Source organism: Malus sylvestris, chromosome 11, assembly GCF_916048215.2.
Source record: "Malus sylvestris chromosome 11, drMalSylv7.2, whole genome shotgun sequence".
Classification (NCBI taxonomy): Eukaryota; Viridiplantae; Streptophyta; class Magnoliopsida; order Rosales; family Rosaceae; genus Malus; species Malus sylvestris.
This window is the reverse complement of record NC_062270.1, coordinates 11,901,184-11,921,828: the sequence shown is the minus strand read 5'-3', so window position 1 is coordinate 11,921,828 and position 20,645 is coordinate 11,901,184. Positions and strand designations below refer to the sequence as shown.

General features: G+C 37.7%; 3 protein-coding genes across 6 annotated transcripts; all 3 read right to left on the bottom strand.

Annotated features, from left to right (window-relative positions):
* Nucleotides 1-45: 45 nt before the first annotated feature.
* On the bottom strand, nucleotides 46-6,101 carry LOC126590742 (4-hydroxy-3-methylbut-2-en-1-yl diphosphate synthase (ferredoxin), chloroplastic). 3 transcript variants are annotated; one of them, XM_050256242.1, is made up of 20 exons: nucleotides 5,872-6,101; nucleotides 5,246-5,501; nucleotides 4,740-4,897; nucleotides 4,515-4,621; nucleotides 4,323-4,423; nucleotides 4,164-4,240; nucleotides 3,767-3,886; nucleotides 3,444-3,674; nucleotides 3,018-3,134; nucleotides 2,841-2,915; nucleotides 2,678-2,755; nucleotides 2,502-2,561; nucleotides 2,350-2,412; nucleotides 2,029-2,173; nucleotides 1,758-1,896; nucleotides 1,285-1,362; nucleotides 1,047-1,206; nucleotides 852-950; nucleotides 638-742; nucleotides 46-432 (listed from the first exon to the last, which is right to left on the bottom strand). In XM_050256242.1, the coding sequence occupies exons 2-20, from the start codon at nucleotides 5,451-5,453 to the stop codon at nucleotides 331-333; spliced, it is 2,223 nt and encodes a 740-aa protein (XP_050112199.1). In that variant the 5' UTR covers nucleotides 5,454-5,501; nucleotides 5,872-6,101; the 3' UTR covers nucleotides 46-330. The 3 variants fall into 3 exon arrangements, with proteins under 3 accessions (XP_050112199.1, XP_050112200.1, XP_050112198.1); XM_050256243.1 differs by having other exon boundaries at nucleotides 5,246-5,471; XM_050256241.1 differs by having other exon boundaries at nucleotides 5,246-5,476; nucleotides 5,872-6,100.
* A 1,534-nt stretch (nucleotides 6,102-7,635) lies between these two features.
* Nucleotides 7,636-9,726, bottom strand: LOC126590749 (uncharacterized). Of its 2 annotated transcripts, none has more exons than XM_050256253.1 (5): nucleotides 9,482-9,726; nucleotides 9,168-9,402; nucleotides 8,818-8,993; nucleotides 8,383-8,674; nucleotides 7,636-7,887 (listed from the first exon to the last, which is right to left on the bottom strand). In XM_050256253.1, exons 1-5 carry the CDS (start codon nucleotides 9,597-9,599, stop codon nucleotides 7,821-7,823), a joined length of 888 nt encoding a protein of 295 aa, XP_050112210.1. In that variant the 5' UTR covers nucleotides 9,600-9,726; the 3' UTR covers nucleotides 7,636-7,820. The 2 variants fall into 2 exon arrangements, with proteins under 2 accessions (XP_050112210.1, XP_050112211.1); XM_050256254.1 differs by having other exon boundaries at nucleotides 9,498-9,641.
* A 5,330-nt stretch (nucleotides 9,727-15,056) lies between these two features.
* On the bottom strand, nucleotides 15,057-20,628 carry LOC126590745 (uncharacterized). The gene is made up of 8 exons (XM_050256249.1): nucleotides 20,142-20,628; nucleotides 18,045-18,539; nucleotides 16,993-17,155; nucleotides 16,541-16,838; nucleotides 16,302-16,374; nucleotides 16,134-16,224; nucleotides 15,775-15,854; nucleotides 15,057-15,407 (listed from the first exon to the last, which is right to left on the bottom strand). The coding sequence occupies exons 1-8, from the start codon at nucleotides 20,268-20,270 to the stop codon at nucleotides 15,264-15,266; spliced, it is 1,473 nt and encodes a 490-aa protein (XP_050112206.1). The 5' UTR covers nucleotides 20,271-20,628; the 3' UTR covers nucleotides 15,057-15,263.
* Nucleotides 20,629-20,645: the final 17 nt, after the last annotated feature.

Here is a 20,645-nt window from a genome sequence, read left to right as displayed (position 1 = left end):
TTGGAGTTGTTCAATGACATGACGCTGTGTGTTGAGCAAGGGAAATTTCGTAACCACAGAAGCGGCTAAACCTAAGGTTTTAATTTGGTAAAATGGCTACATTGTTGTTTTGTATACTCCATGATGAACGTTTTACGCGGTGCGCTGCAAATCGGTACAAATTCTTGCATACATGTACGGCAATACATTTTCTTTGCGCTCAAGTCATCATTTACTGTTTTTAACTGTGGCTACTTGCCTGTACAACTTAATGGGGGACAACTCTCTCTCTCTCTCTCTCTCTTGAACACCCTCTAATTTCAATCTCCGGCGATTAGAGATTACCGGCTTTTACTCTTCAGCAGGAGGGTCAACCCAGCGGCCGTGATCCTTTATTAGCTGGATCAAGGCATCGGTTGCATGCTCCATCTCAATTCCACGCTTCACCACGGTCTGAAACACAATTCAACCTCATATCAGGTTCACCCGTGTTTGAAGGTTGGAAACATATCGTTACAATGACTTGTAAACAAGGTATTTTGGAACATATAATATCACGATCAATTCAAATAAACTTCAAGAGCTGCTTTTCTACTACTTAATTTTATGTTCTTCTAAGTAAACCGATAATAAATTTCGAGCTGGACAGAGGAAATACCTTCCCAACATAGAGGTCAATCTTTCCAGGAGCACCGCCAACATAGCCAAAGTCTGCATCAGCCATCTCCCCGGGTCCATTCACAATGCAACCCATGATTGCAATCTAGCAAAGGAGATAGAGAATGAATTACACAAACCATCGGATTACTAAATATGAAAGACAATCACCATTCACGATCATTTAGTTAAAAGGGAAATAATAATGTAGTTACCGAAACACCAGGCAAGTGTGATGTCTTCTCTCGTATATGTGCACTTATTTCTTGAAGATCAAACAAAGTTCGGCCGCAAGATGGGCATGAAACATACTCCTGAAATGAGATATAGGCATGTACAAAGATTGTTTTAGACCATCATCACTTCGTGATATGTCAAATTCAGGTATATTTTGTAACAAAATTCCCTACCGTCTTTGTATTCCGCATTCTACATCCTTGTAGTAAATTGAAGGATGTGTTTCTAAGGAAATCAAAGTCCTTGTCTGGGGCTTCCAATAGGAGACCATCTCCAAGTCCATCTACTAAAAGGGCCCCCGCATTGGTACCAGCACCAATAACCAAGTCATCCCTGCACAAAGTGGAATTAAGCAAGATAGTACTAATACCATGGATCTCCGGCAGAGAGAAGAGTCAATCATGTAATTACCTATGGATTCCACTTGGAAACTGAATATGGTGTATTACGGGAAAGTTTAGAGCACTGTCTCCCAGATACTCGAATAGCCTGCAGCAACAGACTTCATATTATCAGAAGGAAAGATGTGTGCAACAATACAGGAAGTTAAACCATGGACTCTCAATTAGCAATTAACGGCCCTACAAGAAAGGAGAAACAAATTTCATATTTGTGTGTAGGGCTTAGGAAAGCACCCTTCTACATTGGAATTCTTATAATGTTGATTTTATTTTGATAGTGATTTATGAGTTATGCACTTGGTGCGATGGCAAGTGCCTTCGCCCATGAGCGGTAGGTCTCGGGTTCGAGACTTGGGAGCAGCCTCTCCATAAATGGGGGTAAGGCTAGCCGACATTCACCTCTCCCAGACCCTGCGTAAAAGCGGGAGCCTTGTGCACTGGGTACGACCTTTTTTAGTGATTTATGAGTTATGAAGTCATTACCTCCTTGCAGCATGCACTCGGCTTATTTTATCTTCACCGAAGGGCAGATCATGGAGAATCATTGTAGCATCAATGCCTTTGAGAATATCCAGCACTTCATAGGGTTCATCACCACGTAGTGAGACCACCAAGCGTGTACCTGCAAGGTAATTAACTCAAAAAAAGAAATAGACTATAAATGATAAATCAGGGGTAGCCTCCAACACGCACACATAAAAGAAGGGATATGTTCAATTTAACATCAGAACTCAAATCAGTAACAAAGCTTCACCTTCTGGCAAAAGCTTGTATGCACCAGTTGATAACTCCTTTGAATTTACCAGAACCATGGCATTGGGCAATGGCTTTGTTAGCTGTTCTGACAATGGTGTTATAACACCCATACTTACATCTATCAACCTTTTGAGAGCTAGCCGCTGATCATAAATTATACAAAGAAAACTGTCAAATTATTCTTGTTCTTGCAATGAACTTAATGCTCAAGCAGCATATTACGAAATAAGTGAATTGTTGGGGGATGATGGGGGGAGCAAGAGAAAGAGAACAGGATTATTTTCAAAAGTAATGAAGAAAAGTGCAGCACGGTTCTTACAGAATCAGCATCGTCGACAGGTGGAAGTTGTCTCAATAAGATCGAGTCAACTGTTGCAAGATCCTGTATCAACAGAACTAACCATATTAATGAAAATCCCAGTAAACCTACATAATGTACAATATACAGTTTAAAATGGATTAAAAGTAGACCTTAAATGGCATTCCCAGAATGAGTTTTGCTGCTAGTGACTTGTACAGGAGCTCCGGTGTCTATAAAAAATGCAAAAAGGTCAGTGTACTTTCTCCACCCAACAAACCCCCCTCGCTCTCAAGGAGGAAAAAAAACGCAAGAAAATGGAATAAAGGATGTACGATTTCAACGGTACCTTCAACTGATCAAGGGATACTGACATGAGAACAGATCCATCACGGTGCAGGACACCTCTATAATCCACCTCTTCACCCTGTGTTTTGACGACATCATTATCTCTGCTAAAGAAAAAAAAAATATGAAGCACAAAGTTATTCAATATCAAGATCTGGGCTGACCTCCTTTTGCATTGGCAGTTGACCAGATCGACGCTGAAAATCAAAATAATGTCGGTGCTTCTCTTCAAATGGAGCCTGATACAAATAATGCCATCACGAAAGGTGATTAGACTTTCAATTCCTAAAACAGAGTGATCAAGAATATTAATCAACTAACAGGATATTATAAAATCCTACCACTCCTTGCTGAAGTTCAGCTGCTCTCATACCAAGGTTGGCCAATCTTCGGCAGGGATCTATCTCCTCCTCCGGTGCTTCAGTAAGTGAAACCCTAATCGTATCACCCAAGCCATCCTTCATACAAAATTCCAGAGTTCCATTATGGCTAGACATGACTTTATAAATGTAATGCTTTGTAGCATTAATATTAACTTCAATCTATTGAATGAAGTGCAGGATCACATGACACACACAAATAGGCGAACCTACCAATCTATCGTAAACCTACCATCTGTCATAAGCACAGTTGCAGTATGAAAACAAGTATTCTTAAAGCCAGCTTAACAAATGGCACATTAGTGGTACATAAATCAGAATAATCCGTACGATGTTTACTGATTTTGAGTTGATCACAACACCTCAACAAAATGATTCGAACTGTACCTGAAGAAGGGTTCCAATACCAATCGCAGATTTCATTCGCCCATCCTCACCTTCTCCAGCTTCAGTAACTCCCAAGTGCAATGGATAATCCCAGCCTTGAACATACATTTCAGCTACAAGCAGCCGATACGCCTGGACCATGATAACTGGGTTGCTTGCTTTCATTGAAAAAACAAAATTATGGTAGTCCAACTTCCGGCAAATCCTTGCAAACTCAAATGCAGATTCAACCTGTTCAAGGAATGACGTGTCAATGACACCCGATGGATTTGTAGGCACATCAAACAAGCTTGAACTATTTTCAGCAAAGATAATTTGCTCACCATTCCTCTAGGGGAATCCCCATAATAGCTCATTATACGATCTGAAAGGCTCCCGTGGTTTGTGCCAATACGCATTGCCCTTCCATACTTCTTACACTTTTCAACCAATGGAGTAAAAACCTGAGTTGTTGAGAACAAAAGTTAGGGCATGACTGTGTATCAACATGGTTGATACACAACAGTAAAGGTTTTATACTTTACAAAATACTTGCCTCTTTAATCTCCTAATTTTATTTTCTTCATATCAATTCACTTTTTTTTTTTTAAGGAAGTTACATATCATACATAAGTATCAAACTTTAAGGAAAAGCTAAGCCGCATGATATTCTCAAACGTAAATGTGTGTTTTTAACAGTGAACACGAGCAGAGGCCATATACTCATAGATATATGCTTACCTGCTCAATATGCTCAAGTTCTTTCTGATAGTCGTCTTCCGTGTACTCTAGCTGCTCAAACTGGGCCCGTCTATCAGCTGCAATAAGACACCTAAATTAGTCCACAATCATTCTATTCAAATAAAATAAAACAGAACCATTGAACAGTGAACTGTATACCAAAATTTCCAGGGTTGACACGAATTTTGTCAAAGCAGTCAGCGACTCGCAGTGCAACAGTAGGAGCAAAATGAATATCCGCCACCAAAGGTATATCATAACTGCACATATAGATCGAAACATGGTCAAGCCTCATACAACATAAGAGGTAAATATTTAAATACCCACTGGAATTACAACAATGAAACCTACTTTTTCTGCACGAGGGAATTTTTAATTTCAAAACAAGCATCTGCTTCTTTCCTCCCCTGAACTGTTATCCGAACAATATCTGCTCCCTTATCTGCTATTCTCATTACCTACCAAAGGAGAAATTTGATATGCCAACATTCTGAATCAGGCCCAGAGATATCATATATATACAGAGTTCGGTCAATCCACTTATATATAAATGAAGAAAAGAGGGAAGTAACAAACCTGTTCAACTGTTGCAGCGACATCCTTTGTGTCAGTTGTGGTCATTGTTTGAATCCTTATGGGATGCTCACTACCAATAGCCACATTTCCAACCATAACTGTGCGTGTTTTCCTCCTGACAGTTTTATGTACAGATTCACAATACTTTTGCCGAGGAACTACATTGAAAAAGCAATTTATTAGACAATATGAAAGAAACTTTATAAAGGTAGAAAGACACACATACTTAGGCTGATATATACAATCTTACATTCCATTTCGTTTCTCGGAAAACTGAAGAAAACTTAAAAAGAAAAAACAATGCAGGAAAATTACAGCCAGCTAATAATAACTACCGATTATTTCTTGTTCAGCATTTCTGAGAAACCAGGAAACAAGGCAAAAGAAAACACAGTAATCTGCTTTTACTTTCACCCGTTTTCGCGGCTGCCAAAAGTAATTTCAACGAAAACACAACAGATGCATTAAAACAAAGGCTGACTAAACCAATTAGGGAGTTCAACAACCTAACAAAGGGCTTCCTTCAGATGCAGGCTTGAGCTCGGCAATATCTGACCCTGGATTTGAGTTTCGTATCACTGAGATTCTTGTTCTGCCAGACTTGAACCTCTTCAAATCAGAAACCCTCACAAAATCCATACTTTTAGCAAACCCGAAACTCGAGTCCCTGCCTTTTAGACCCGTAAAGGAAGCTGGTACAGCTCCGGTCGCCATTTCCACAACTGCAAAGCTCTACCCTTCACAATTCAAAAGCACAATTTGCTAGAAATTCTGTTAACTCATCATTTTATACATCTAAATTCAAAATTATCATGTCAAGACAAGAACTTCGATTAATCATGAACCAAAATATAAACAAGAAAAAGAATTTGTGGGTTTTCGAATTCACTCTTTCTTTAAGCCGAGCAGCTAAAGAAACTTTATAAAAATGATCTTCTTCATAAATTTCTCAGCTTTCCCAGAACCCAAAACACTAAATTAATCCAACACCTAATCACATTCAAACCAACTGAATTCTCTACTTTCCTGAGAAAATTTTGCATAAAATCACAAGCGAGTGAGCTCCAAAGGATGCTCAATTGGTGGACACGTGGTGTGCTGGTGATTGTGCTAATGGGTTTTTTCTGTTTACCTTGAGAGATGTGTGGAGATGATCAGTCAGAACCGCTCAGAGTGATAGGGGAAGAAGAAGAAGCTATGGAACTCCCGAAGTTGGAAAATTTGGAGGTGAGATGGGGAGTGAGAGAAGAGAGTTGCCGTCAAAGGAAGGCCTCCCCAACAAACGGATTTTTGGAAGTTTTTGGAAGTTTGTTTTTCAATGGTTGAATTTGTATATTTGTGGATCGTCTGGGATGGAGAATATGGACAAAACCTTTTTTTTTTTTTTTTTTTTTTGATAGACAACAAAACCAGTTCTTTTGGCATCTATTTTTCTGGTAAATGTTTAATCTTGGGATCTAATCAGTAACCTAACCGTACAAAGCAGGAAGCCATTAATAATTGCGTGTGCTATTCTTTCTTTGTGATTTTCAGCCTTCCTCTTCCACAAGACCTCAACATAAACTTGAGCCATCCGTTTATTGTGTATGACATTTTCTAGTTCTTTTATGAAACATAAGATTCAAGAAAATACTAAGGAGATTAAATTTTTTTAAAAGAAAATTAATGAAAATGCTTGGAAAATTTTGAGTTTTAACAATAAGGACAAAACAAAGGGTAAAGTGAATAGTACCAAGATTGATTTTTTTGTGTAAAAATATGATTTTTCGTTAAATTAAACAGTACCGGAAATTTTTCGTTAAAGTTCCATTTTTTTAACTAAACTTGGAAACCAAATGATATGATTGTAGATGATTGGATTATTAATTAAGTGTCGGTTAACATGTTTATTTCTTATTAATGACACATCGTTTGGTTTTAAAATTTGATCTCCTTAACATTTTCTAAATATTTAAAATAATACAACTGTCCAACGTTTAAGGACAACTTTTGTTTTAGAATTTTTGGAAACTTTTACACGACCATTGGAATAAAAATTTCTAAATCCGTCGCTAAACAAAAGAATGCCTAATAATTTCGAGAGAAGGAATGAGCACGAGTTCCCCACTTTTTGATGCCAAAGAACAAGCACAACAATTAGGAATCTAGTATGCACCGTTTTACCTTGTATTATGTCGCGGGAAGACAGAGAACTTTAACAAACTAAACTGCTGGCCTTCCAATTCAAATTGCTGCCCACGCGCTTCAGTACACGCGCTAGTCTACTCAGCTAACCCTTTGAACCAGAATTGGCGGCTCCGAAAGTTTAAACAAATAGGTAATGTTAGAGTGACCAACTTTAGAAACTAAATGATGTATCACCAATAAGAATAAACAAGCTTATCAACGTGTAAATAATAAATCAATCATCAACTTCCACGTCTTTTAGTTTTCAAATTTAATCTTTCTAACATTACGTTAAACAAATATTAAGCCAAAAGAAGTGGAAAACACAGCCGGATTATTTATTTGCACTTTGTCACGTCGAAATAGAGTTACGTTTGAAATAATCAAATTGTGAACTTATCATAACCATAACTCTTTCTTCTATTATCTCTCACCAATTGGCCTAACCTCTAACGGTTGAGTTGCGCGTATTTGATACGTCATGTTGGTTTGTGAAGAAGTGAATCATATTGAGCTCGAATCGTGTTATCATATTGTTAAGTTGTCATCTCTGATGAATCCGTCCTTTAAAATATTGCGTTTGTGAATATGACACCCTCCATTTACAAATTTGAAGGCATATTATAAGGAAATAACTTTGTACTAAAAAAATAGCCCTGAAGGACTTGCACGAAATGGATTCAGCACCACGTGGCATCCCCCGTATCCAATAATACATTACCAAGTGCAATTTTTCTCCAAACTTCATCGAGATCTTCAGACCATATAAAATTACAAAAATAAATAAAATTCTACAATCACAAATTCGCTTCAATTCCAGATTGTAAGTGTATATATGGTCGATTCATACCTAACAGCTGCCCAGGTCACAGCCACTAAGGCATGTAAAGCATGGAAGTTGCCATGCATGCTGGTTTAAGTAGCTGTTCCTTCTTCCTCAAGAGAATACCTTTCGAGAATTGCAACAGTTTCGTCTCTCGCACTGCAATGGCAAAGCAGGGAATATTTATACCACTAGAACCTAGTTGTACTAAAGCACGAATTAGCATGCCCAAAGCAAAAGAAACGAGGATATAAAGAAGACGTATCTAAAGAGCAACAAACGGGATTTTGATCCATCAAAACAATCCTAAACATATTTGCATTTCAAATTTGGAGAAAAACTATACATGATTATTACCGATAGATATCCCGCCGATTTTGTTAAATTGAACAACAGAAAAGGCATCATTAGACCAATTATTAGTTTACGAGTACTAGACAAACTTCATAAGATTTCCCAAAATTAAAAAGCATTGATGAGATGAAAATACACCATATGTAATCCTTCAGCTGTACCTCATCTCTACTGAGTCGCTAACTAGTATTTCCTTAAGGACTTCTTGTAGATTTAAATAACAAAACCACAACAATAATGTCATATATTTTGCAGCCATTTACATCATAGAAAAGGTAGTGTAGTCAACGAGATTCTTACCTTCCGGGTCGAAGAATCTTGTACTTGTCGATTCTGGTGAGGTCCACAACTGTTGAGCCTGCACGGCCTGAAGGAAGCACACCACCATTGTAAACGTACGCACAGTGTTCCCAGAGGTTCTCAAAATCTTTGATGGAAACACTACTTGGCTGCCCACTCAGGTTTGCACTTGTAAGGGCCAATGCACTCCCCAGTCCGCGTGCAATGTCCCTGATGAAGTTACAGTCAGGTACTCGGACTCCTATACTATGCAATCCTGGGTTTAAAGACTTCTCAAGAATGCTCGACTCCCCTGCAAAATACCCAAACTAACTTTTCTTATTCAACACTGAATGTGTAAGTGAAAAGGCCGAAACGAAACCAACCCTACTGATATCCAGCATCAATCAAATGGTAGTGTCTATTAGAAAGAACTCCCATACTTTGTGTTCTTACCTCGGCTTAGTACAAGAGTAACGGGTCCTGGAAGGAGAACATCAAGCAAGCCATGGGGCAAATGGTCTGTGACAGCAAACCGCTCAATGTCCGGAACATCCCCAACACAAATTGCAAGAGGACTTGTATGCTTACGTCCTTTAATCTCATATATCCGATTCACCGCTTCCAAAGAGCTGAATAATTCTCCACCATTTCAGAAAAACACAAAATTAAAAACATAAGCTTTCTTATAAATCATCGTAACATAAATAAGAGCACTATACCGATATCGAGAAACAGAAAAACAGGGCTTTAGAGGCTGAGGCATTTAAACAAACAGGTGGAGTGCATTGGGTTGATTGTCATACCAAGCATCACAAGCAAAGCCGTAGAGCGTATCGGTGGGGACGGCAATGACTTTTCCGGCTCTGAGAGCTCCTACGGCCTCTTCAGCGTGAGCTTCAGTGGCCGGCCGGACCACCCCCAAGTGGGTTTCAACGCCCGCGTCGCTCTTCTCCAAACTCCAAGCCATCTTCTTCGCAACGCAGCGTTTCAATCTACTGGTGTTCACCGTTGGCGCTAAATTGCCCAATTTGCGCAAGCCTGGAGAAAAAGAAGAAGAAATAGCTAAGTTTGATGTGTTTGTTTTCTTGCTCTATGAGAGAGAGACTGACTGACTGACGGTGGTGAGAGAATACAGAGGAGAAGCTGTGGAGGGTGAGAGCGGAGGAAGAGGAGGAGGGAAGCGAAGGAGAGGCGAGTAGGGGAAGTCTGGCTGCGATTCTTGTTGGAATGTTCATCCCTCTGCGCTACTCTGCTCACTCGTTTGTCATGCGTCGTCCGTCAACGATGAGGACCGGATGCCCATTTTTCTTTTTCAAAAAATTTATTATGATTATCATAAACCGAAGAATTCGAAACCATTACAATAACTTTTAGAGAATTGAATGTTTTGAACCCAACATGCATGAATAAGTCCAACATCCAATTCATTAAAATATTGTACCACATGCGATCACCTTTACATAAGGGTAATTTACAAGTTTGATTTCTTGTCTTTTTCTCAAAGTGGTAAACAAAAATTTAGTTAACGCTCGATGAAATTTGACTTTCAAAATTAAAACCGAGTTAAGAGACATTGAAAAATATAAGCCTTTATATTATGATAATCTACTACAATGGAAGGGGGCAGTTTGTAATTCTTGTTGGTAAACAAAAATGAACTCTTGTATTTTTATTTTTTTCGATGCAAACGATAGTTTGTATCAAATTAATCTAAACGGAAGATGGTTCGAGCTCTAATATTCCCTAAAGAAAAACCTTAGTCGTTGGGGACCTTAAGAAAAAACCTATCGTTGCCGGCCCCTTTTTTTTGCCTTGGGGTGGGCATCATTCCACTTTTATCCCTTCTATTTCTTTTTTGGTTATTAGTAGCGTCGTTCTCTCGCTTTTTTTAGGAGAGTTTTTGTGTTTGTGGTTGTGGTCACTTCGTCTTTTGAAGATGAGAGATTTTGCAGCGGTTATAACTTACTGCTCAACCTCTGATCTTAAAGTGACAATTGTTGTTCAAAATTGATTTGGTGATTTTGTAGTTTGTGCACTTGTCAAGGATTGAAGGGGAAGCTCGACGTTTGTTGCAGGTAACTCATAGTAAGGTGTTTTGCGACGATTGCAAGATCATCAATGGGTGGTGTGGTATTTCCCTTGTGGGGCATTGTAGTGGTTTGAGGGATTCACAATCATGTTCTCTTGCATAGTCTTCAGGTGATGGTAAATTACCTTGTGTGTATTGACGGAGTTTGGTCTAGCTCGTAGAGTTTAGGCCTTGTGAGCTTGTCTTTCATATTGGTAAGATGTGGGTCTCCAGTCATTGAGGAATCGTACCTATGAAGAGTTTATTTAGTATTGTCATTTTTTTGTTTGTTTTGTTTTGTTGTTTGTTTGCCCGGCAAAGAACCATGAGGACATCGTCGTGATGTCTCATAGCAGGGCTTCTTTGCCGAATGAGCGTTGTCTTTTGCAAGTTCATTAGAAAGTGATGCAAAGTTTTGTCCTTGTGAGCGTATCTTTCTGTGTTGGTTCGATGTGGTTATATGGAATAGGTTTTGTATTGTCTTTTTGTTGGGTTTGTAATCATGGAATTATATTTTTGATCGACGATGTTTCTCATTCTATTTGATTAATGAAATATTTATTACCTAAAAAAAAAATATGTTTCGAGCTCAAATGTAAAGGGGCAACATATTGTTCTGGCCACTTAAATAAGCCGAAATGTGAAAAAAAAAAAAAAAAACTCTTGTTAGATAGTTGTCACGCTATTAAAAGAATATTGAGTTGCATTAAAAATAATATTACTCAAGTCTTGCTTGACATATAGACGCTGTTCTAAAAGATCCGAACTCTAGGCGGTTGGTCATCACCCTGATTAGTCCCTAGACATTTGAAAATTCGGACAACGGAAGAAATTGGAGATGGTTAGAGTTTTGTTGAGTTAAAAAATTCAACAAAATCTCATTTTGGTTTTTAACAAACTATCTATGTTTTTAAGTTACTCTTGAGTTTAGTTTTTAAAAATAATTCAACTAAACAAAAATAAATACACAAAACTCGAAAAGTGTTTCGAAATTTAAAAAGTTGAATTGATTTCAATATTTATAAAAGCCATGTATAGCCCCTGCCAACTAACGTTTTACTTAATCTTTATGATTGGTGAATTTTTCTAATTATTGGTGCCACCAAATATCGACTTATTAATGAAAATGCTACCGCTTTTTTTTTGTTCTTACTTTTATTAGATGATTTTGGTTAATAAATAGAGTTGTGAGACATTGAAACCCTTTTTATTTATAGTTTTTCTTAAATTCGATAAGTTTTTTAGTCAAAATGGTATATGAGATTAATATAACTTATCACTTTAGTTCTGATAATGAAAATCGATAGAAGTGGTCCCTGAGTTTTTGGCTTGAAACTCAAAACGATATGTGAGCGTCAACCCACATCCATCTGAGTATGACCCGCAAGTTTTGAGCGTTAAAATAGGTCATTCATTTCTCAATTAATTGTTGTAACCGTTAGGCCATTGATTCCTCAAATGAATAGGCTATTCATTTTTCAATTAACTAGTCCAATTGATTCTCCCTATTGAGTAATTTGACAAATAGCCACACCACTATATAAAGGTGGTTATGCCTCATATTGTAACACATTACAACAATTCTCTAGTAGAATTTTGTCATTCTCTCTCGAAGTAATTCCTTCTACAATACGTTATCAGCACTTTTGCTTTACAACCCCTTGAGACTTTATTCAAAATGGGGTTCCTCTATATCTGCTTAGGAATCTTATGCATGACTTTATAGACCCACAGAAACAGTCTAATTTGGAGAGAGCCCACTATCAGATACGAATATGACATCAATTTGGAGACATTGTCTCACAATTTATCCGCACGCACAAGTAACTGAACGCATCATCTTTAGCAGAATTGAATATCAGAACATGTGACCAACCAAATAATTTCAAATCAAAGAAAATTAAGTGATTTTATGCCTGAGCCAATTTGCTCAACCTGGGACTTCTAACGCCATACAAACAAAAGGGGATTCACTCGTTCAAACATGAGCCCTTGTGTACAAAGATGAATTCTCTTAATCATTTAAGCTACAACACATTTGCAAATGAAAAGATCTATTTCACTAGGAAAACTACTGGATGCATGGTGGTGGACAGCACCTTTTCTCATGTCACATTTTCTAGGAAAACTCCTTTCAATGATATCATATTTCAGCAAACATATTCGCTGAAGAAATTTTTTGCCGAACTCAGCCCGTGATCGTTTCTTGCAGTTCCACTCGAGTCTTCATTTTGTCGAAGGAAGTCCAGAGTTTAAATCTCATACATGTCATTAAGTAAAAACAAAAACAACAAACTCATTTTTTGGCAAAAACTAGTACACATGGTAATTTCTTCCGGCATAAACTCGGACACATTACCATGTGGCTCTTCTTACGAGTGAAGGTTGGAGTCCTGACCCCAAGGACCACGCCTCGTCTTCAGTAAGCTGTCGAGGTCAGAGTCCAAAAGAATCAAGGCTCAGGCGGATTACTAGCGGTGAGAAGATTGGAAACCAACCCTCCCACGCCACCGACAGCAAACCTGCCGGAAGGCTCTAGGATCCGTCTCTACTTTCCCTCTTCCTCCCATGCCACCCATTTCCAAGAATTGTTATGAACTTGGATAAGCACCGCAAGTTCTAGCAAAGGCTTTAAGCACCAACTCATTTATGTTGCTTATGCTTACAGTGCAGTACGAAGTGTGGTTTCGCATCCTGTTGGGAAGTATGATTTATATAGAGCAAGACCTTGGAATGGATAAGCACAAGAGAGATAAGGTCACATGAATTATCAAGGTAAGTGTCGAAGAAAGTCAGTTTTAACTTTGAAGAACGATGCATGTCTTGTACATGTAGCTTCGACATCTGAAAAGTTAAACTCTGTGTAACTGTAATGTTTATTTTATTAATTTCATGGTAAGTGGCGAAGAAAGTCCATTTTAAGAACCATGCATGCCTTGTACGTGTTGCTTCGACATCAAACGAGTTGAATCAGTGTAACCGTAACTTTTTTTTCATTTACTTTCACGGTAAGTGACGAAGAACCTCCGTTTTAAGAACAATGCATGCCTTGTACGTGTTGCTTCAACATCAGACAAGTTGAACTCTGTGTAACTAACATTTTTTTCATTAACTTTCATGGTAAGTGATGAATAAAGTCCGTTTGAACAACCATGCATGCATTGTAACTTCGACATAAAAAAAGTTCCAACTCTAAATAACCGTACGTAACATTTGTTTGTTTAAAAAAAAAAAAAACGTAATATTTATTTCATTAAGAATAATACTTGTGTTTCCCCCATTATAAAGATGAGCTTATTTCCCTACTTGCAAATAACATATCTTCACCCCTAGAAATTTCATAATCAGAACAATTTAATTTCTTAGTCTTCATTTGAAGATCATCCTTACAAAAAAATCATTCTAATGGGAGATTGTTTAGTCTTTCAAACGTATCGAGTAAATCAATGGTGTAGGTACCAAAATAACATATTAATGATGAATCATCCATTTATGTGATACATATGAATGACTAAACGATCTTTGAGAAAATAATTTTGTATAGAAATGATATTCAAATAAAGATTAAGAAGTTGAATGTGTCCAATTATAAAATTTCTACGTGATAGTATGTTATTTGTAAGTAGGAGAATGACCCCAATCATTTAGGTACGATTTGGGGGAATGCAAACCAAGTGTCAAAGACAGTTCGTTTAAGAACCATGCATGCTTTATAAGTGTAGCTTCGATATCATAAAAGTTAAACTCTGTGTAACCGTAACTTTTATTCACTACTGAATAAATAAATAAGAAACACTCGATCTGCGGTGTTACTAAGTATTCAGTTCATTCAACTCATTTTAGGTCATGGTGCCAACTCAAAGATTAATTAATGCACTTGATTCATGTCTTTGAGCAATATTTTTCTTAGCTCAACCCAAAACCAACAAATTATGACTTAAATAGTTATTCCAAAGGAAAACTAATGAAAATGGCTTAAAAACTTTAAGTTTTAACGATAAGGACAAAATAAAGGGTAAAGTGAATAGTACCAGCTTTGACTTTTTAGTGTAAAAATGTGGTTTTTCGTTAAAGTGAACAGTACAACGGGCTTTTCATTGAAACTCCCTAATTCCAATCATAATTTTTTCTTTTCTAACAACACAAGATCATTGTCTTGGGTTTTCATAATATTGTAGATACTAAACTATTTAGTCTGGGAATTAAAATGCTTTAACTTTTAAGAGCCACCATTAAATTGATTTTGTGTTCTTAGCAAGGTAGCATTTAGTTTTTCCTTTTGTGCAAATTAAAAGGAAAACGTAACACTAAATAATTTCAAATTGAAATTATAGAGATCTCAGCACAGAACATTGATACGTTCTTAATAACTGTATATTACAATTGTATTGATGAATTTGCATGCAGAAATTAACCATGTGGGAAGTACAAAACCCTAACGTTTATAAACTGTTTAGATAAAACGGCGTAGTTGAACTAGGAGTTCAGACGTACCATACAAAATAAGTTTGTATTTCTGTAATTTCTAACTTGAAACTCCGAGTACGGGTACAGAAACTAATACTTCATTTGATCTAACAACAATACGTCTAATTACTCACTACTTGGTACCAACACTGCTATCTTGAGGCTATACAATCTCAAATCTTGTATTAAACATAGGAAGCATACAAAATTCCAGGATATATACAAAAATTATCGAAACTCAAATCTCCGCTATAAGCTTAATCACGTGATGTCAGCCATTGATGACCTTACAATAAAAGATTGGACTCCTGTGTGAATTTATGGTTCCTGGCAACTGATCTAGTCATGTGACTCATGTCGACAATTAGGACATCTGACGTTGCTCGGATGCAGTTTGCCATCTTCTTCTCCATCTCAAGAACTCGATGATGATGGAACTCCCACTCATCGCAACTCCCAACCCAGCAAATGTTGCGAGGAGAATACAAAGAACTGCTTGCACACGGACCTGAAGCCACAACATATGCAAAAGTACTTAACATTGGCATAAGATGACAGGAGTTGGAATGCTACATTTATTTCAACAAGAAAATCATACATAATAAGTGTAGCATATTGACTACAAATAAATGTTCAGAAGGGATTGAAGGTCCAAAAACTAGCACAAAGCCATTTCTTAGTGTTCAGAGTGGTGCCAAAAGTTGATCGAAATTTATGATCTGATTTATAATGTGCATAAAAGTTTGTAAGCCACACTAAGAGCAGCAAATTATAAATAGGAGATCGTTTGGGTTCCACTTCGATTACAAGAAAAGTGTGGAATGAACCTAAGAAAAACAAAGAAAAGATAACTTGCTGCAGAAAGAGCTTCTTACCATCGAGTAAAATATATGTGCAAATAGAACCACCAGAGCAAACTGAACCGATGCATAAACCCAGACAAATCTTCTTTGCACTGAACACAGACGATTCAAAAGTTAGGGTAGTGAATCAACAATCTATAAGTTGGAATTTTGCTCTTAAAAGAATATGATAAAAATTCAATGCCACGGTTGCATGAAAATATATCATGGCTTTATATTCTAATATTAAATGATTGCTCTCGTAGTTTCCTTCAGGGCGATGCGTGTTAGAATTCCTTGTAACCTATAAACTCAGAACGTGTGTTTTTCACACCACAAATGAGCACTCGAAGATTGCACAACTTAAAGAGAAAGGATGATTGTCAGCCTACCCATGGTTGATGAGGTCATGGATGAGAGGAGACCCAGTACACATGAAAATGGAAGAGAGATGGCAATTGCTCCAGTACCCATCTTCTCCACCTGCAGTGAACATGCATATTATGAAGGAGGCAGAAAATATAAATTGACACCTCCACAGTTTTGATTTCCAATCTTACGAGGAGCTGCTCAAGAAAGCAAAAGTAGGCAAGCATGCTGACAATGACAAGCACAGGCACTTCCTGCCAAACCCTGAAAAGATATGAACGAACAACATTAGCGCATGAATGTTTTACTATGGATCATTTTTTTCAGCAAGATTCTTTTATTGAGCTTATGGGATGCAAGATAATTAAACAAGCATGTTTGTTTGTGAGGCATTGAACAATGAAAACTGTATAAATGCAAACACACTTGCCTGTACCCATTAGCATCTTCCTGCCCATATAAACTTGCACCAGCATTTCGAGCTCGAACACTTTGAATTCGTAATAGAGTGACAGGCAGGTTTTGAACCTCTTGCTTACACACATCACAGGTCTTGTTACCTTTGATGCTAAACCATTTAATAGCACATTCTTGGTGAGCCAGAGCAAGTTCACCTTTGCAACTGCATTCCATTTTGAGAGTCTCACCCCCTTCACACAGTTCCACAAGACAAATTCTACAGACGGCCTCTTCCTCAGATATGTCTTCACCATTATCATCATCTTTCCCTGAACCATGAGAGCAATAAGATAGAGTAAGAGTTGACATAATAGCCTAAGCAAATTTTTTATACAACAAAGTTATAAGTCAGAAACATTATCTTATAAAACTTGATCAGCAGTCAGTGTTCATAACATAATTGTAACTAGACAAGAAAGATACCAGCATCTGCTGTTGGGGAACTAATCGATACATCATCTCCTTCCTTGACTCGAGGAGTGGAAGAAATGACACGAAAAAATGAATCCATCCTCCTTAAGTTCATTTCTTTATGGTTGACTGGGACTGAAAGTGAGCGAGCTATCTGTCTTTTGGATTCTTTCCTCTGTAAGATAAAAAAGAAGCAAGCCCTTGTAATAGTAATACACATGTTTATAGATGGACATGACTGAGATGTTAGGCCATCTCCAACCGATCCGACCAGAGGGCTAAAAATAGCCCGAAATGACACGAAAACCGCCTCCAACAGAGGGCTAGACCAAAGGGCTCGTGGGCCCCACCGGACCAAAAACACCAAATCAGGCCAACCGGCTGGCCCAAATGAGCCAGCCAGCTAGCCCTGGGCCGGCCCAAATTTCAAATGCCAATGGCTACTGATGTCATGCTAATGCCAGTAGCCGTTGGATTTGAAATTTTTTTTTTGGACAAAATTAAAAATAATAATAATAAAAAAAAAAATTAATTTAAGTTGTAGTTTTTAAATTTAAGTTGTTGTAGTATTTAAATTGAAATAATAAATTATGTTTGGCCTATGGCCCTTTGGCCCCCTCGGTTGGAGATGATTTTTTGTCACAGGGCTATGTTTGGCCTATCGCCCTTTGGCCCCCTCACTTGGAGATGGTATGAAATATGGCATGGCACTGTTCATTAAAATATAATTTCTTGGAGGGCTATAGGGCTAAAGGGAGCTCTCTGGCCCTCCTTCAGTTGGAGATGGCCTAAGAGCAAGTAGATTTGAGCAGCAAGATAATGGGGTACTCACATAATTGGAAGGAATAGATGCTAGGGTACTAGATGAGGTTATAGTTCTAAGATATTCTTCACATGTTTGATGGCCTAGTTAACATGTATGCTATGTATGTACTAGTGATTAATTGAACAAGAACTTGAACACATCTAATGAAGCTACATCCGTAATGCTAACAACCATGTGGTGGTGGGTTGATCAACTAGGTTAGATTAGACATTCTTGAGCAATAATGTCCAGAACTTACAATTGAATTCAGAGAGCCACCAACACTTCCGCCGTGTGCAGATTCTCGGAGTGCAAGTGCCATTGGAGTTACAGGTAGGGATGATGTTCTGTTCATCTTCGGTGTGAATAATTTTGTGAGAGACAGTGACCTTGAGATGGAAGCTTTTTCCCGAACTCCTGTAGAAGAACCTTCTGAAGCTAGGTTGGAAGCCTTCTCCGCATCAGCAGTACTTCGATACTTGAAGCTTAGTTTTGGTAAAAGAGATTTTATAGATGATTTGCCTTTAGCTGAAGAGGGCCCTGGCGATCCACTCATTCTTCCATCTACAGAACCAGGTGTCAAGAGAAAATTTACTTTCCTAGGAGTGGGACTCGGTGTTGGAGGCATCTTTATTGCAACAAAATCCTGAACACAATCTTCAGATGTTCTCGTGGGTATCTCCAGGTGGAGATTTTGTCGCTTCCATGGATGAACTTGGGGTGCTTCTTCAGCAACTACTACTGAATCTTCAACCTGAACAAACGAGGATATAAAATGAATTGAAGAGATTGTAAAATACGAGCAGAACGCAACACAGTATTTATTTTAGTTGCCAGCTTAACAATCTTTTCTTGTTTCAAGTTTTTCAATAAATTAATCTGATTATACAAGATAGCAGTTCCGAAGACAGAAGCAACCAGCTGGAAGTGTTGTATTAACTCATACGCTTGTTTAGAACCTACATTTTTGTATCCATTATTCGAAAATGTCTTCTAAGTCTTTTATGTAGTATTCTTTTTGTAGGCAGAAATTAATGAGGGAAAAAGAAAACAGCTTGATCCATGAAAGATAATGGTCACCATCACAATCAGTAATATCTGATGTACTTGATCATTTTTTTCTGAACTAGATTTAAATCTATTTCCTTATATCATTTATATACCAAGATTCCAGTTTCAGTGGTAAGTCATATATATCTCTGTGTCTCTGTGTGTGTGTGCAGGCAGCTGCATGAGAGGGATCCCCGTGGTTTGCAAGCCATGGGGATCACTTGTGGGACCTAATATGCTGCGTAGTTCAGTGATGTGGATCGTTTAATAACTGAACATATACCAGAAAACTTTCGCAACTATGAATTAATTTCTAATATCAGCCAATCTCACAATTCAAATCCGATACATTGTAACTTTAAAATGTTTGAACTTAGAGATTAGTAGTAATACAACAGGGGTATGTTTAAATGCACAACTGCTAGGTATTTAACCATAGTCTCTATTATCGAAAACACATAAAACAATTTTATCATTTGATTTAGATTCACGCACATGTGGCAGTTAAACACTCACATTTGTACTGAAAACTACATAAACTGGATGTTGCTAAGATTATTGAGAGACATTAAAATCCCCACCACACTCATTTCGGCAAGACACCCGCAATTTTTTCTTCAGATTACAAAATGTTAATCCAGTTTATTTACAGGATGTTGATTTGAAAACAATTGCACATGATCGTGTTTGGGGAACTAACACATCAGGTCCGTCTTCGGCTCATTTCAGTAAGTAGATTGTACACCCATACAACTTCAATAACTTTACTTATGAAAACTAACAGAAAAAAACTGCTATTGCATCACTGAAAAATTAAAGTTACAACTGTTGATTTGTAGACAAACTTTACATATTTGACAACTGGATTAGACATTAACAGCACAAATATAGTTTTGCAGTTTTGTGCATGATCATCTCTACCAATAATCTTGTTTCAAATTGGTCATACCAATCAAAGAAAATCCGCCGAAAGGGACGATTTCTTGACACCGTAATGATTCACAAACCCAGTAGTAGAAATCCAAAAGCATAACAGAATTAACAATCAAATTGATCCCAATAACTTCCTGTTTATTTTTTCTTTGGCTTATGAACAAACAGAGAACAAGAGCATCGGAAAACAGATGATCCAAGCAAAAGACATGAAACAAACAATCAATTAATAATCTGAGGTAAATAAACGAGTAAAAATACTTACAAACTAGCTCATGATTAGCTCAAAACACAGGGAAAATGGCTATTGCAGAATCACAAAGTGAGTGAAATTGTAAACTGTAAATAGTATATAGAAGCAGAAAGTTTGTACCTTGTCAAGTGGCACATCAACTTCTCCTTGCCCCTGGCATGAACTTTGACCATGATCATGCTTTTCTTCCTCAGTTCCCATTCCCTCTCTCTCTCTCTCTCTCTCTCTCTCTCTCTCTCTCTCTCTCATACAATCCCACAAACCAAACAAAACAAAATTCAGAACACCCTTCAAACAACAAGCCTATGCATCCCAATCTCAAAAATAAACCCAAAAGAGAGAAAAAATAAAGAGATTAAAAGAAAAGGAAAATATAAAAAAGAGAAACTGGAATTTTGGGTTATGGAGATGTAGGTTTCTTGGGGTGTCTGTGAGGGAGGGTGGGAGGAAGGGAAGGAAGGAAGGGAAAAGCAAGTTGGAGTAGGATTGGTAAAGGAGAGGAAAGGACGCTTGGAGATGCTGCTGAATGCACATTTATGGCAAAAGGTGGTGGGGGGTTGGAGGGGGGTGGCCTACTCTGCCTACACTACCACTCTCCACTCCTTCGTTACCTCAGCAGTCAGT